The 16640-nt window shown below is 38.1% G+C and overlaps 1 protein-coding gene across 2 annotated transcripts in view; it reads right to left on the reverse strand.

Annotated features, from left to right (window-relative positions):
• Nucleotides 1-1620: 1620 nt before the first annotated feature.
• LOC124156088 overlaps nucleotides 1621-16640 on the reverse strand; it is a 242000-nt gene continuing 226980 nt past the window's right edge. For both annotated transcript variants that reach the window (XM_046530407.1, XM_046530406.1), the window contains exons 2-4: nucleotides 6614-6912; nucleotides 5008-5412; nucleotides 1621-3995 (exon numbers count right to left, since the gene is read on the reverse strand). In XM_046530407.1, coding sequence (XP_046386363.1) covers nucleotides 3510-3995; nucleotides 5008-5412; nucleotides 6614-6912 — 1190 coding nt within the window. In that variant the 3' untranslated portion in view covers nucleotides 1621-3509. The remainder of the gene's footprint in view (nucleotides 3996-5007; nucleotides 5413-6613; nucleotides 6913-16640) is intronic.

The following is a 16640-nucleotide window of genomic DNA, read 5'->3' on the forward strand; positions in this document are numbered from 1 at the left end:
TAGCCTCATGCCGCTTTAGCAGTTGATGGAATCGTCTCTGAGCAATGAATATTTTGAAACTAAGGATGAGGCATTAAGGAAATATCAATAGCGTTTAATTTAACTATTTTACTATTTTATGTGAGATATAAAAGAAATTGTAACTAGTTAATCAATATTTATATATGGAGAATCAAATGTTTACGAACATGTCTCTTCATGACGATGTCACGGAATGAATCATAAAATTTTTTAGTCTTGTATTTAATAATGGAGTAATTCATAAGGCGTAAGAGACCTGAGTTCATATACCCAGGCGTCACGTTTACTCCACTTCTAAAGGTTTAAAAATTTTTGCAGATAAAACTTGCACTACCCTAAGGATCCCCATGCATACTATCATTCCCATTTTATAATACTTCAGGCCGTGGTCTTCGGTAATCTTCTTATTAATAGCATGTTAATATCGTCGGAAGGACGCCATCAATATCTTTCATACCTCCGTTATTTATTTTCTAACGATTCATATCGAAGCAAATGACCCCAGTATACGTGCATTGTACCAAACAATCAAGGAACTCGCAGAGTATATCTTGATCGTATTGGAGTGCTGTATACGGATTTGGCACTTTGTTGACGTTACAAGACGAGATAATAAACATCTAATCACAGCGAACAACTTGACTTTCATGCTTCAAACAACGACCTTTGAAAACTTATTCAACATATTAAGATGCGAAAAGCAATTTATGAAATATTTTCGAACCATAGATATCTGCTCTTTAACAACTGACTACCTTTTTAAGCAAAACAAGAAATTTCTTACCACACAGAACTCCAAAGCTGCATATATATCATGATGAAGCCATTATGACCAGCATGGGACGATTAAAAGAAGTACAGAGAAGTGAAGGCATTCAGCGCTCATATCGGCGCTTCTTTCACATTTCATAAAGTAGATGGTAGCACTTCAACTGTAAGTAACATTCATTTTGCTTGGTTAATCAAATACATAATAATATAGTCTCATTTCATCCTTACGTACTTACCATTTCCTCTTCATTAACGTGAAGCCAGGTCATTTCGCTACCCTGAAGGATCTCCGCGTTATGATGACTCGTATCTGAGAGAAACCTTTTCCTTGGGACTCCCACTCCCCTAAATTAAACAAGAAGTTCCATAAATTATGAGATGAAAGCGAGGTTGTTGTTTAAATGATAAATATATGAATTAAAATTTCCCTCGATGTTCTTAAATTAAAGAAAAAACTCAAATAAACTTCAGGAAAGCTCAAACACATTTAATGAAAAACTGAAATTTTTAGCTTCCACCATGCTGGAGTGTAAATTAATCCCGTTATTTAATAGATTCCAAGAAATCCAGGGGAAAAATTACTGAAATTTAGAAATACAGGAAATAATTTTCGGACTTAATTAAATATTGAAAAAATATAACAAAAAATTCATCACTAAAGGAAATGAAATGTTATTCCAAAAACCAAATAATATAAAAAATACACAGAAATAGCGGAGCTACCGTCCTTCAAACGCGAAAGCAATTTCCTCACCACACTTCAAGCACTTCAGTTTCCTTCCGATTAAAATAAGGCTGATGAATAACCCAACAAAACGCACATTCATATAAATTCAACGAAATCATTTTAATAAAATATCTACAGTAACAATAATTCAACCATAATATGTCCGTTAACAACTCATCAAGCACAGCGGTCCTCAAAAGAGTAAATCTTTTCCTTTTCCCGGCGAAACAGATCCATACAAAAGGAAAAAATGGGCTCGTTGGAAAAGTTTGATATTAAATCTCAACCACAACGCACTAACTACAATATTTGAACACTCAGTTTCGACGTGGTGTGTGCACAGCCAGTTCTCACGCAGGTCAGGAGAAGATCAACGAGAGGAAGAATGGTCCTCTTCCTCCGTCATCGCTTTCCTGTGGTCCATTGTGGCGTTTTCGTTGCGATGTTCCCATCAGTCCCCGCTTACCTCACAGAAAAACATGAAGCTACGCTCCCTTGAATATGATATTGCTTTGCGTTGCCACAGACCCCGTTTTCATGGAAAATGCAACAATATAGTACTAACGGGAGAAGAGTTTACCTTCTTCTTAAGTATGACGTGAATTTAGTTGCATCCAATGTATCGGTTACCGTAAATAAACATGCCGTTTACTGCCGGCATTATTTTTATCAAATCGTGAGGGATATCTAATGGCTTTCATCAATTACCTGGATAAAATGCTACCTAAAATTACGAATACTTGTCCTTCCAATACCGTACAAACTGAGGGAATTCCCTTCAGGATTCACATGGGACATATGAATTCGAAGGCAAAATTCATTCAATACTCGTGAATATCCCGGTGATGAGTACAGATTTGCAGGCTCATTCTTCAATTAATTTTCATCTGAACGTTTTCGTACTGTTTTAAACACCGTGGGAAGTTTAGGTCTGTTTTATAGCTATTGCAAACAACATGTTTATATTCTAACACTACTCAATTACTTCATATTTAAATGTGAATATTTGTTGTCCTCAATTATTTTTATTCCAGTTGGTTATATTATTTCTGAATACCATGATGCCTACTTTAAATGAATCATCTCAGTCAATACATCCAAACTTTGTAATATGCTGAAGTCAAACCACCTCGGCAAATAAAATTGATAGTATCAAGTTTCATACATAAGATGATTTCAATTGAATTTTCCAAAATTAATATTTTATTGAAATCAGAATTATATCTGGATCAGTTACAACATACCCAGCGATCGGATGTTACCCTCACATAAGAAGGTATTTTATGACTAGTAGGCACCACGACTAAATTTTCTTCGACCGAAAACCGGGTCGGGCTAAGACAGTCAAGAAGATTTATTTGCCATTTTATATACGTATCTAGTGAAAAACACTATAATGAGAATGGGCACGTGAGCTTCCATCGAATTCCTTAAATGCATGATACTCGGATCTTAGAAGCATGTGCTTCAAGAAATTTTTTTTTTTCACATTCAAAAATGGACTGAGATTTCTCATTCTCCGTGATATAAGTCGTAACTAGATGTACATTGTACACGGTACAACCTTAAGTTATCAACAGTTAAAACACGTGAAAGCTAGTTGGGTGCAAATTTATCGCTTTCTGACTTATCATGAACGACTTTAAGAGCAATCTCTTAACCCCATACAAATAGACTTGGTCTTACATAGCCTTGTATACATGGGAACATTTTCTTGTCAACAAGGAAAGAGGACCTCAAAAATCGCTCACGAAAGAGGAGTAGACCCAAAGTTTTTCCAAAACTTCGAGACAGAGTGGCCTCAGTTAAATTTAAAAATCCCTTCTCAATATCATCAGCTTCAACTGATTAATCCGGCATACCTGAATCGGGTTTCATTCAGCTCGAAGGCAAAAGCATTGAAGTGCTTTCATGGAAGATCGCCTTCGTGGTCTGCGGGCAACGCAAAACAGGGCTCACGAGAACGTAGCTTGAAAACCTTGAGCACGTATCACAGAACCTCGCATTTGCTTCTGTCCAAGGCGTCATGCAGGTTGTCCACAACCATCGGCGATCCGTGGTGGCGGTTCATGCCGAAACTGGACCCGGCTGCTTCCTTGCTCCGACCACAGCCAGGGACACCGGTCATTACCTGCTCAGCAGCCCCAAAACTCCCGAACACGCCCCGACCACTCTCCCTGCCTTCCATGGAGTCGACCGCCTTCATCAACTCCTTGAACACGGCCACAACCCTCCAGTTATACTTGGCGCTGCACTCCACGTACCCGCAGCGCCAGTGCTTCTTGACGATGTTGGCTATGTCGCGCCTTTCCCGGGACTCGGCCAGAGCAGTCGACTGGCTCTGCTGCTGGAACATCATGGAGTTGGCATGACCAGGACCACCGTAGTTGGCCATGGAGTGCGAGCCAATCGCGGAGCCGACACCCGATGGGAGAGTAGAAGAAGATGGTCCAGAGATGCCGCCGAAGCCAGAGGCCTAAGGGAGAGATGGATACAGAAATACTCTGATGAAAAAAATGACCGGCTTGTATGACCCAATTTTTGTCAGTGGTGAGTTTATTCCATGTCAAAAACTTGCAAATGAAAATAATTTTCTTATGTATTTATTGGACTTCTGATGATACTAGTAAATAATGCTGCTATGTTTTCATCTGGGTATCGATCAACCTCGATTGTCATAGCATATAGTATTTCTTCAGCGCCATGAGACAGACTTAATTATCACGACCCATTGAAATTCCTTAAGCGTGAGAATTGTAAGTCTACGACTTCGAGTAAATATTAAGGGATTTCATTGATAATTGGCACCAATATACAGAAATTATATAATTCTCACCATAAAATTGCGAAACAACGTGATTTTGTACTTGCTACTACATCTAAGCGAGCTGTAGCAATTTTTCCCAGCAATTAGAAATTTCAAGTATCCATCACTAATAACCAGGGTTCCTCCTGCGGAACCTCGAGGAAAGGTTGGAATGGTAGAGAGTGAATTAAAAGTCTTCTACCTGTTCTGTCCCTCAAAGGCTTTGGCCGGTTACACTCTTCTGCAAAAAAATAGTTCAAAAAATGCCCGGCTACAATTTAGGGTGTTTCTGGCTAATTTTGGGTCGCTGAATCCGAAAATGACCTCCTTTTTTTCCTATCACCCTCCATTTTTGCATTTACAGTTGTAGCTGGGCGTTTTTTTAGCTATTTTTTTGTAGAACAGTGTTACCAATTTTTTAGCACAATGTAGAAAATTTACGATCTAGCAGCCCCAGATGAATGGTATTTGATATATTTGAGGAAGATTTAAAATGTTTTTTTAATATGTAAGAAAATGCAAAGAATATGAGCGTCTAATATGCAGGGTGCTGTGCGTAATGATGCTAATAATTAATACTGAAATTAATATTCGGTACATATATATGTATATTTTTTTCTGATTAACACATCATGACGGTATGTTTTCATGGGCAGAAACTTCCTTATAAACGCGTATTCACCTGTGAAAGGCAAGGCACGCCCCGGAAGCCTGGTGATTGGCCGGCTGAGCGGTTACCCAAGCCGAGCGGCCCGTGAAGACGGTCGTGTTTGTTTCCGACGACCACAACTGGGACATTGCGCATGTCCCGGCTACCGGCCATCTGCTCCCGGAGGCACTTGATGTGTCGGAAGGTATCTGCGGCGTTGGAGAGGTCAAACACCAGGACGTACGCTGTGGCTGAGCGGAGTCCATAGGCGCGGTAGTCTGTCCACTCGAGGAGGGAGTCGACGGGGAAGTAGGGCACTGGCGGGAGGTCGGAGATCTTGAGGTCGTAGAGGCGGCCATTGATCACCACGGATGGGTAGTAAGTATGGCGGCGGTCAGTTGGGTAGTAGGTATCGCAGAACTCGTTCCAAACAAATTGCTAGAAGAAAAATTTTATGCAGTTAGATTTCAGTTCACTAAAATGGAAGGCGAGTTAGAAATACTTGGCGGAATATAAAAACATAATTACTTCTGGTTACAAAAACGTCAAGGAACAGTTACAACAAAAACGCCACAGCATATATCAGAACAATGTTTTTTATCAAATGTTAGAGTAACTCCAGTCCGAGAAATAAGTGACTGCAATAATACATAATAAAGTCGAAATGAGTGCTCCCAAAAATAATATTTTGTTTCACGATCTATTGCACTAATCACAAAGCTAAAATGAATAGCAATCTTATTTATTTGATAAAATGTTAAAACACCTACAGGAGGTGGGCAAATTCAGAGAAAACTATTCTATTTACATTAAGAGATGGTAAATATTAACATTCCATCAAAACTAAAATTAGAAGGATGGTATCTCCTTTGGGGAAAAATTACTATGACCAACATTGTTATTAGGTATCATAATTTACAGTTGGATAGGAAGAAAATACCGTGAGGTGCCAGTAACCTTATACTTAGATTAAAAACACGAAAAACTTTCTCATAATATTTTATAAGAGGCGTAAGAAGAGGATAAAATAAGAACATTCAAGTAGAGCGTAAACACTCGTGAAGGGTGGGATTACGAGTTCGCCAGCTTTTGGGGTTTCATTAATTTTTATCTATGCTTATATGGTGATTAAATTTCAAAAGTCGCCAAAAATGTCCTTGCGAAATACATCTTGAACTCTCCATTAGTGGTTTAAATTTCAGATTTTTACAGATTAACGAAGGTAAGGTCGACTGCGGAGAAACAGAAACATATAAAATCGTTTCAGGCTTGATTTTGTGGAAGTTCGCTATATCCAAGATGAAGAACACAAATGGTAATTTCCACACATTAATTCAACACTCCACAACCACCATGGTTTCAACACATTGTGTAATTTTCAAGGTCCTTGAAATGCGTTGAAACCATCGTCGGTGTTGAGAGTTGAATTAAAAAGTGTGGAACATACCATTACGTTCTTCATCATGGAAACAGAAACAGATGACTAGGAGGTTGGGAGCGTAGATGGGACTAAGACGGAATTGATCGTGTCACGGATAGTAACTAAGATGATGACACCATCGGCGAGTGCCTTTGGCGGGAAATTAATGGGGATGGGCCAGTATTATCATGTGCACAAGGACCGAGGGAGCGTATCAACCTGCACGATGGAAGTTTTTCCGACCGCAGGCGCCCCGAGGAGGATGACTTTGACGAGATCCGTTGTCTCCGCGGGGCTCGGCTCCTCTGCCGCCGGGGGCACGGGCGGCGGCAACAGGAGCTGGCCTCCGGCGCCCCCCTCCCCACCTCCAGGAGCCCCCCCTTCCTCTCCAACGCCACCACCGCCTTCGCTCGTCCCCGTCACCGCACCCGCCGCTCCGGCCAATACCTCCGTGCCCCCGACGCTACTCGTCCTCCGGGCCGCAGCCACCACCATTCCGCGATAGTCGATGCCCGTATCTGCAAGGGACAGTGGACAAAGCGGCGTTCATTAGTGCCCGATGGATTCACATATTTATCCAAAAGAATTTTTCTTATATTATCCACATCAATTGACGACAACAATGAAAATAACGTCGCATAGAATATAGACAATTTGAACTAAACCACTTTAAATGAAAGCTTATAAAGTTTTATGAACTTAAGGTAGCGCTTATGTACATATGATGAGGTTTTATTTCATTATAAATCTTTTGTGAAAACAAAATAACCCATGTTGATTTGAAGGGTATAAGATATGTATTTATGCAGAGTATCTACTTAAGTCAATATATAACAATTTTCCTTAAATAAACATTAAAAGGGCGGATAAAATTAAATAATATAATTAAATACTAATATATATCACACAGTATATCACATTTACTTGATAGAGAATAAATTACATTTTCATACTAATACATGATAACACTTTTCAATGGCTTTTATCCGACGTTATTAATGAAAAGATCAAAGCATTGGTACTGATGACACCACAAAAATAACCCACGTGATAACTATTGGCATTTAAAAATCTATTAGTTGGACAATTGATATTGTTCTTTTAGTAATGCCACGTGTCACTCAGAGAAACGCTAAGCAAAAGCATTTTTATATGATTCTTCAAAAACATAAAGCGATAAATAGCGCGTTTTGAAAAGCATTCTCCATTTTTTTAGGCATTTTTAATATAATTGACGTGTTTTCGGCATTTTTTCCGCAAAAGATTAACGACTAAACATCGCTTGAGAACATAAGTAACAGCAACGGCCAATGTGTCACGACTTGACGTCAGAAATGTGTTCCGTGAGAGGCATTATTAATAAAAGCGACTAGGAGGATTACTTCACCAAAACGTGATAAGACTCTTCCCTTGGCATTTTAACACCCACGTCACTCCAATCCCAACAAGAACACGAGGAGGAAGACAGAATGAAAGCTTCACTTGCTTTCAACGTGAAAGAACAGTACGTCAGATAATCGCACAAAAAAAGATGAAAATAGAATATGGCAAAGTTCATTACTCACTGTCAAGATGCTTACCTCAGACATATTACGTTCGCTTTACAAACTTCGAGGTGGCTGGGGAAAATTTTGCAGCAGTTATCTCCGAATAAAATACCGCGAAATAAATTACTGCCCTACCAGATTATTAGGCGTTACTGACTGAAAGTATTATTATTTCAATGAAGTTGAATCTTTGTGGAAAACATGTTACACGCCAGTTGTTTCATGCAGTTTAGGTTGTGTCGTAGATATCGTGAGCCTCGGTAACGAATTATATCCTCTCTGGGAAAAACAGAAGCAGAAAAAAAGAGATCGCGGAATCCGCGGGAGAATGCTGTCCGCTTCAAGAAGCGCCAAGTTCTGCCCCGTGTGAACGCCATATTTGGGTCACCTTGTGAAGGATACGTTCTTGCTCCTTGAAAATGCACGGGTTGTATAACCTAAGCTTAACACGCAACTTAATGTCAAAAGGGAACCTTGTCATGGAGTAAAGATTGTAAGCCCAAGAATGGAATAAATAGTCATCATAAAGGAGAGAGGCAGCAATTCCTATGGCAAATAATTTAGGTAACCTAGAACAATGACCCTCCGTGCACTGTCGTAAGAATTAGAAAACAAGATAGCGTAGAGGTCTACAAAGTGTCCCCAGAATCCAAAGTGGTTTCATACCCGGTCGTGCGTATTTTTCACATGGAAGTTAATTTTTCATTGCCAATCATGCGGCAGGATTAAAACTTCATATTTCATTTCCATTTTCATTCTAATGATTAACACCACATTAGCGGTGGAGTTTCTATCACTATAATGAAGAAATCGCAGATGTTAATATTATTAGATATAAATAAAATTGCCTCTTACTTCTAAATCCAGCCTTTTAAATTACGAGTGATCTGGTTCCAGAGAAATATCCGCAATGACCTAATCTCCCCATGTTTCAGAACACTTGCAAGCGTATGATGCGTTCGTATTTGTTCACGGGAAAAATCCGGTTACAAAGCTAGGGAGAAAGATCACAGGCAAAGAAGAGTAACACCATAAATTAAGTTTCATTCTTGATACATTTCAGTTGCACGCAAAACGTGAGTCACATTTCTGAGCATCGAATTGCGCAGTGAAGAAAAATTCGATGCACCAGTTCCTGGATCGGATACGCCTGAGACTTTTTACAACGTTTTCCTTAACTTACTTTCGTGTCAGTCTGTCTGTTTGTTACGGTGGAATTTTGTAACTCAACTTTAACACACTTAACGACTAGCTTGAGCATTGAAACTTTATATCTAGCTCAAATCTTGATGACAATGCATATTGATGTGCTTCCTGTCATGATTCTGGCAAGATTTCAAAAAATATTTATAAAATTAATTTTGCATGGAAAATTATTATAGTATTCTACCGATTAAGGTAGGTTTCCATGGAGTACGCGAGAAGTGATCTGGGAGCCTCCCTTTCCTTTCAGCACTGCCTTCTTTAACACACAGTAAGGCCTACTCTCTTTCAATCTATCTAAAAATCCTATTCTTTTCCTTCCCCTCCCTCGTTTCCCTAACATTCTACCCTCTAACACCAGTTTCAACATCCCCTCACCGCTAAGCACTAACTCCATCCATACCTTCTGTCTACTCCGTATCTCATCTAAAAGCTGCCTCTCCTCGCCAACCATATCCAGCACTTCGTCATTCCTTTTCCTCTCCGTCCATTTCACCCTCTCCATTCTTCTCCATACCCACATCTCTAATGCCTCCAATCTTCTCTCGTCTTCTTTCCTCAGTGTCCACGTTTGTATGGAAAATAAATTTCACATTTTGCCACCGGTGGTGCTGCAATCACATTTCAGCGAATTTTTTGTGTGACATGTTGAATGCTGTGCAGCATGTAAGCGCATTTTTCAGAAAATTATTATTTAAAAAATTAAAATTTTATAAAACTTAAATCAATAATTTACAAATCATTAAAGTGAAATAACCTTCACTAGTGAATTCAAAACTATAAATTCTTAGTTATTTGAGTGATAGTATGACATAAGGGAAGAGAGAGAAAGGAAGAAGAAAAGAAAATAAATCATTTTTAACTAAAAAGAAGAAAATAATATAAATTTATAAAATTAAAAACAACGTTTTTCTCACCAACTTAAAAGAAGAAAATAAATTTCTATGTCCATATCTGAGTCTCTATATGAATTGTTACTCAAATGTTGACATACTTTATGAAAATCGACTTACGTCAAAACGAACATTACAAACAGAAATCATATCTTAGATTTGCAATCATTCATACTTGGAACTCTATTTTCAATGTTTAGTGAACACGTGGGCCGTGGAGACCCTCAACGCTCGCCTCAGAAAATATACTATATGATTTTACATAATTCCGCTAGAGAATTCTTCATGCCAACAAAGACGTCAATACTGAGTTAAAAGCTCTGAAACTATTTTCCAAATCACAATACGGTTAAATTCATACAAACCACTTTATCACAAAGAAGAGCTTTCTACTTAAGGTTAGTCCTCTTTCGTCCACTAGGGGAGAACTCTAACATTGGACGAAGTATCAATAGGGATGGTAGAACGAGGAATAATTTCCTGTCAACATCCCAAGCTCTCCAAGCTTACCCAGGGTCGAACGAGGAGCTCGCACGTGTTTACAAGCACTTTCCCGAAACGCCGCCTCCCCGGTATACCTTACTCGTCCTTAAACGTTACCTGCCAATCCCTCGTGTGAGAGCCTTTTCGGGGAACGCTTATCACTGTTTGCCTCCCGCCACTCCAACCTGTCACTTGTGCCACACCAGTCGGCGACAGGGCATCGGCACAAAGGCAAACGTTCTCGACCAACGGAATCCTCGCAACATATAGGCAAGCAAAATGCTTTGGAGATCCCAAGACCATGTTAAGATTTTTCAGATGTATTTTCACGTGTTTCTTTGAGAATGAGAAATGAAAAGCGGTACAAAAATATTTTATCAGTAGATAAAAATCAGTGGATAAAAAATTCTCCCGTTAAATATTTTTAAATGAAAAAATGTGATTTGATTGATAGCTAAGCACTCAAAGTCAAATATTTCACTGCCTATTCATACATAAATGACATATTAAAATCATTTTTTCGGTATATTTAAAAAAGCAATGAGTGAAAATTATTCGTTCATAAAAGCTAGAAAGGTAAAGGATGTAATTCATTTATACTTCAGCACTCCAACTCGGATAATTCAATCATGACCTTTAAAAATACAACATAACGTATGCATGAACTTTCAAGGAAATAGTATAAAAAAAAGATTGGTGGAATGAAAGAGACTGCAACTTTTCCAAATAAAACCTAATTTTATTAATATCCTTGTAGTAATAATAATAATAATGTCGTCTTTATTTCACAAGCGAATTTAGGACTAGATAGTCCTCTCTTGCAATTAACTTGTTTGACAATCACATACATCCATGCCCTGGATGGTGGTCAAAACACCCAGGCGGGATTCGAACGCGACCTCTAGGTTAGCAGTCGGGGACTTTACCCCGGCGCCACCGAGGCCGGCATCGGTGAAAAGCAAAAAAAATATCTGCTTAATAAATAAACTGCATATGATCATGGTTGCCCTAGAACTACAATTCTGTTTCAAAGAGTAATGAGACTAGTGAGCATACTCAAATATTGGTATAGATGCAAAATACGTGTATAATAAGAACGTAAGCGAGCCATTAGAATTGATATCTAAGAATTATTGATGTTTAATCCAAAGATTGAGTACCCATTCAGCACCAGTAAATCAGAGGCATTTTTATGCGAAATATAAATATTACGGAAAAATGTCCAATAGGCCAAAATGCCTAATATAGTGATAACAATAATACAATAACGTTTTCATGAATATAAATAAGTTATAGGAAGGAAAAAACTTGACATCACATTCCATGATTGCATATCCATGCAGGATATCATGGAAATGTTTTGTTTAGAAGTCTACATTATAAATAAAGATTTGAAATAGATATTCACGATTCGTTTCCTTGCCGTGCAAAAAATTACCTGATCCAAAATTAGTTTTCCAGAAGCCTATTTTCCGGAGATTTCAAATCATCGCTCTTTTCAGAACTGGTGTATAACAAAAGAAAGAACAAAAATAGCACGGATTACTATCGGGAATTTCGCCTTCCCAAGGACGCACATCTTTTGACTTCAATATGAAAATCATCTTCATGCTCCTCTCAAATAATCATGATTAAAAACGCTATTCTGTTTTATAATCACAAAAAGGGTGCATTATATTCATGAAAACTTTTGTACGTGAATTCAAATATTCTGCCAAAAGCAATATGACAAAAATATCTACGTCCCCAAATGCGTGGGCTTGGTATGCGATGTAGTAGAAAGTAAAATATATCGTTTTATAAAGTTTAATCACAATATTAGAAGATTAGGCTATGCAATTAATTTTTGTTTTCGTACTCTTGGTGCATTTAATCATTATTTTCTTATTTAAGAACTAGTTTTTTCATTAAAAATAACTCACATACGGGTGTATGCCGCGTGTCGTAAAGGAGATAGCCCCGACGTTTCGCGACCGACTGCTGGTCACTTTTTCCAGGGAATGAAAAAGTGACCAGCAGTCGGTCGCGAGACGTCGGGGCTATCTCCTTTACGACACGCGGCATACACCCGTATGTGAGTCATTTTTAATCATCATGAGCCACGAAAGCTTCAATCAAGAAACTAGTTTTTCCGTTTCATAAAATTGAATTCTTATATTTGAATTTCACGCTACGCTTTTAAATATATATCGAATCTCTTGATAGATTTAATTTAATTACTCTGATCAAATTAAAAATTCTCAAAACTTTGTGGCGACACAGATAAAACAACTAATTTGGAAGAATTAATAAAAAGTTTCCAAATATCTCTTCAAGCCAGATCAAAAACAGCAACATTTCTAATCGAACTTGTGTGTTTTTAAACCAATGCGTTTTATTAATTTTCTTCGAATTACAACAAAGAAATTTTATCACAACAAAAATTACTCATTCATCACCAAACGATGATCGAACGTTTTATGGTGATGATTCCAACTTCCAACGTGTAAAATTACCCAGTGTAATAATTACTCCAAGTTTGAATAATATTAGAGTTGGATATCAAGTGGAAGATAATTGATTAGCAACTGTTCTAAAAATTTCATAATTAGAATAATAATAAGAAAATTAACTGACAAAACTCCTTTAATATAAAATATGAATTCTTCAAAATTAGGGAAAATTCAGATCCTTTACGAATAAATTATCGAATGAAGGAAAATTTGTGAACCATTCCTCCTGTGAGGTTCCATTTTTGCAAGCAACAATTGAATGCACCTCTATCCGTTTTTAAGGCAGTATTTATCATTAAGTAGCAAAGAAATGTGCATAGAATCAGCTATTGCAGAAATTTTTTGGAAAGACTTTCATGTTCTTACTGTTTCAGGCGTAACCTGGTGGAACTCCTACTGGATCATACGAATTCAAATTGAAAATTTTTGCATAAGCTGAAATATGTATCGGTTAGAATACGTGAATAATAGTAACTTAGTAAGTTAACTTTATATATGAGAATTACTCCAGAGTTCCGATTAATCAGATGATTAAATTGAATATATATATCTATGAAGTAAGGAAAACCGGCAAGAATTCAAAATCTATGACTCTTTCGAAAAACTGTGGATTCTTTTCTTTCGAGGGGCAGTTAAATAGAATCTTCCACCGGGTAGAGCCGGTAAAATCTACCATCATGCATTACAATGAAGAGTAGAAAGAAGTATACTCCCAAGGATGATGCAACTAAAAATGGCTTTACTTTCGTTGCATTGGAAGGAAACTAACGGAAATAATTGTTTTTCCCAAGACATTCAAAGAAACTTCAAACGTTACGCTCAGTAAAAGTGGTGCTTGTTAGGGTGCTACTGCGTCCAACACCTACATTCCTTTCCCGGTGGCATAAAATATAAATAGAAAATGAAATAAGCTTTTGTAGAGTAATGAGATTAGAAATTTTGATTAGTTGCAATAACCGAGCCTGTTCTCCCGCTCCCAACATAAATTCCAAAATGTTTTACCTCATCACATGCCCTTAAAACTCAACCGAAATAAATTATTCAACTTGTTCTGCTGTGTACAAGTAATGAGGTTAAGCTAAGTACTTACTTGAGTATAGAAGGCATGATCTTGGGAACTCGATTGAGAATTTTCGCCTTCTTCATCAAAACGACTTAAGCTCTTTCACTGCGTGCCATTCACCAAGATGACTGAATGAGGCGAAGGCGTTACCGACCTAGTTTCCATTGTAAACCAAACTTATGCCGAAATTGGAAATGAAGCTTGATTTGACGGAAGTAATAAGGCAAAAACACGCAATCAATTATACCACACCTATATATTCAGAAACACGAGTGATTATGGAGCTCTGACTTATATCTTGCGTCTATGCCGAAGCCTCACTTGCAGCAATTACTATGCTTTGAAATTTTCGAGCATTCAAATTTTTTTAAAAGTCGGTATATTGGTTGCTCCAATTTAAGTTTCTTGATTGCTATAATTTTAGTCATTTTTAGGCATCAATAGCGAAAAATTGTTATAGATGTATTCAAAACATTTGAAATCTATTTAAAATAACGAATCATCATGTGATGAATACATTTTCAGATCATTGTTTTTTTGCTTTATGAAACTTAAAAACCACATGTTATCCCTATATTAGAAAGACTTTATTTTTATGAAACTAGCACACTAGTCATGTGCTGCTGTTTACTTCGTATAAAAGAAAAATTACTAAGAGTTCTATCAGGTTTTCAGCAGAAAAATGGCTATCGTTTTTTCTTCAGTGTCATATCATTGACGCATTGTGAATTTCCTTCCAGATACAGGTGAATTTAAATCTTCTACTTTTATTTATGAATAGCTTAACATATGATTACTGGTAAGCTACTAAGGTCGAAAGGGAAATGAGAGAAGTTAAGGTAGTATAGAGAGACTCCGTCGTCCAATTTAAATCTACTTTTAACGCAAGTCACCAAGAGAACCGCATGCCACTTTGTGGACGAAGCACATTGCTGAAAAGTTCTCCGCGTGTAATACCCAATAAGCAAGCATTTATGCTGAAAAATCTCCCTCCACCGAGACTTGAACTCATGCTCTTAAAATTGATACTACGAGTAAGAATCACTGTGAATATCTTATCTCGTTCTGCACTTTTCAAAAGGGAATATTCAAGATCATTGATAACTTTGACGGAAAAGAAAAGGAAAAATACCTGAAAATTACATTATTTATAATAAAATATCATAAGTACGTGAAAATAATGGTGAGGCCAGTGGCTCCCCAAGAACCTGAATAATATCCTGATCATATCACATCACTAACGCATCCTATAGCCTTATCATTAAGACTTGTAGCCTTGGAAACAGGGTTCTAGAGTAAACTACTGACGATCAAATAGAGTAATAACGCTTTAAAGAGAGGTTACGTAGAAAAGTAGGACAAATTTGGTTACAAAAAAAACTATAAAGCAGAAATAACACGCTAGGTTTGTCAGATAGCCACGAAAATTTAGTATAAAACGAATAAAAAAAAGGAAAAGAAACTAGAGCTAGTCAAAAGAGATATGGAGAATAAGAGTGATGTAGTAAAGAAATTGGAATAAAATTCTCATAAAGTTAGGTATGTATTAAATAAGCTAATGAGTGTGTAACGCGCGTGAGGACAGTGTCGGTAAATCTACATAAATGTTCAGGATATATGCTATCGACCCTCCCATCCCCCGGAATGCACCAACCCTTTTGGTGAACCTCCTACCCCGAAATGGAGTTCTGGATACAGCCCAGAAATAAGCCACTCTTAGGATGGCTAAATAGTGATATTTACTTAGTTTCTCCAGGTAGGCTGATGATTATGCGGAGAGAGAGGATATAGTCTTCCCATCCCTTCCGTTCCACAAACACAATAGTTTCCCGTCATTCTCTGCTTTCTCGCACGACCGCATCCTCTCACTCTGCCTCGCCTCCATCATTCATGCACCCGCCTCCACTTTCATCTCCTCCCCCCTTTAATCTTGGAACTCGGCGGCCGCACGCCGCGCCACCAAACCGCAAAACACAAACTGGAAACTGGGCACGCATTGCGGCGCTGACGGCGGCAGAACAGAGGGAGGGAGAGAGTTGGTTTCGGAGAAGCCCCTGTTGCTTTTCGGTGCGTGACCTCCCGTGGTGGCCATATGAATGCTAATGATCCCCTCCGCTTCTTGTGCCCGCATGCGTGAAAGGGCACCGAGTCAAGTGACGTCGTGCAAGTGCAAACGCACTTGGTGATTGGAGATTCATGACGTATCGGTTCGGAGCAGTGGAATCTGAGTCGCATGTGGGAAGGTGATCCATGTGATCGAAATCCCAAAACATGAGGAAACGTTCACTCGGTATATCTCAAATCAAAGAAGCACAAATAACAAACACACATGTCCAGGAAATGTACTCACAAGGGAGCTGCGGCGCGTATTGTTACTTCACAATAGTGGTGGATCTATGGGGGGGGGGGGAGGAAGGTGGCTAAGAGCCCCCCCCCCCCAATCAATCGAGTCTAAACACGCATTAGATAAAATTAAAATTTTTGGAGGTTGCCACTTTGCACAAAAGTATTAAGATTTATTTCCAAATATATTTACCTATTTTTACGAATTGAAATACAAACTAG

This window comes from Ischnura elegans, chromosome 3 (genome assembly GCF_921293095.1).
Source record: "Ischnura elegans chromosome 3, ioIscEleg1.1, whole genome shotgun sequence".
Taxonomy (NCBI): domain Eukaryota; kingdom Metazoa; phylum Arthropoda; class Insecta; order Odonata; family Coenagrionidae; genus Ischnura; species Ischnura elegans.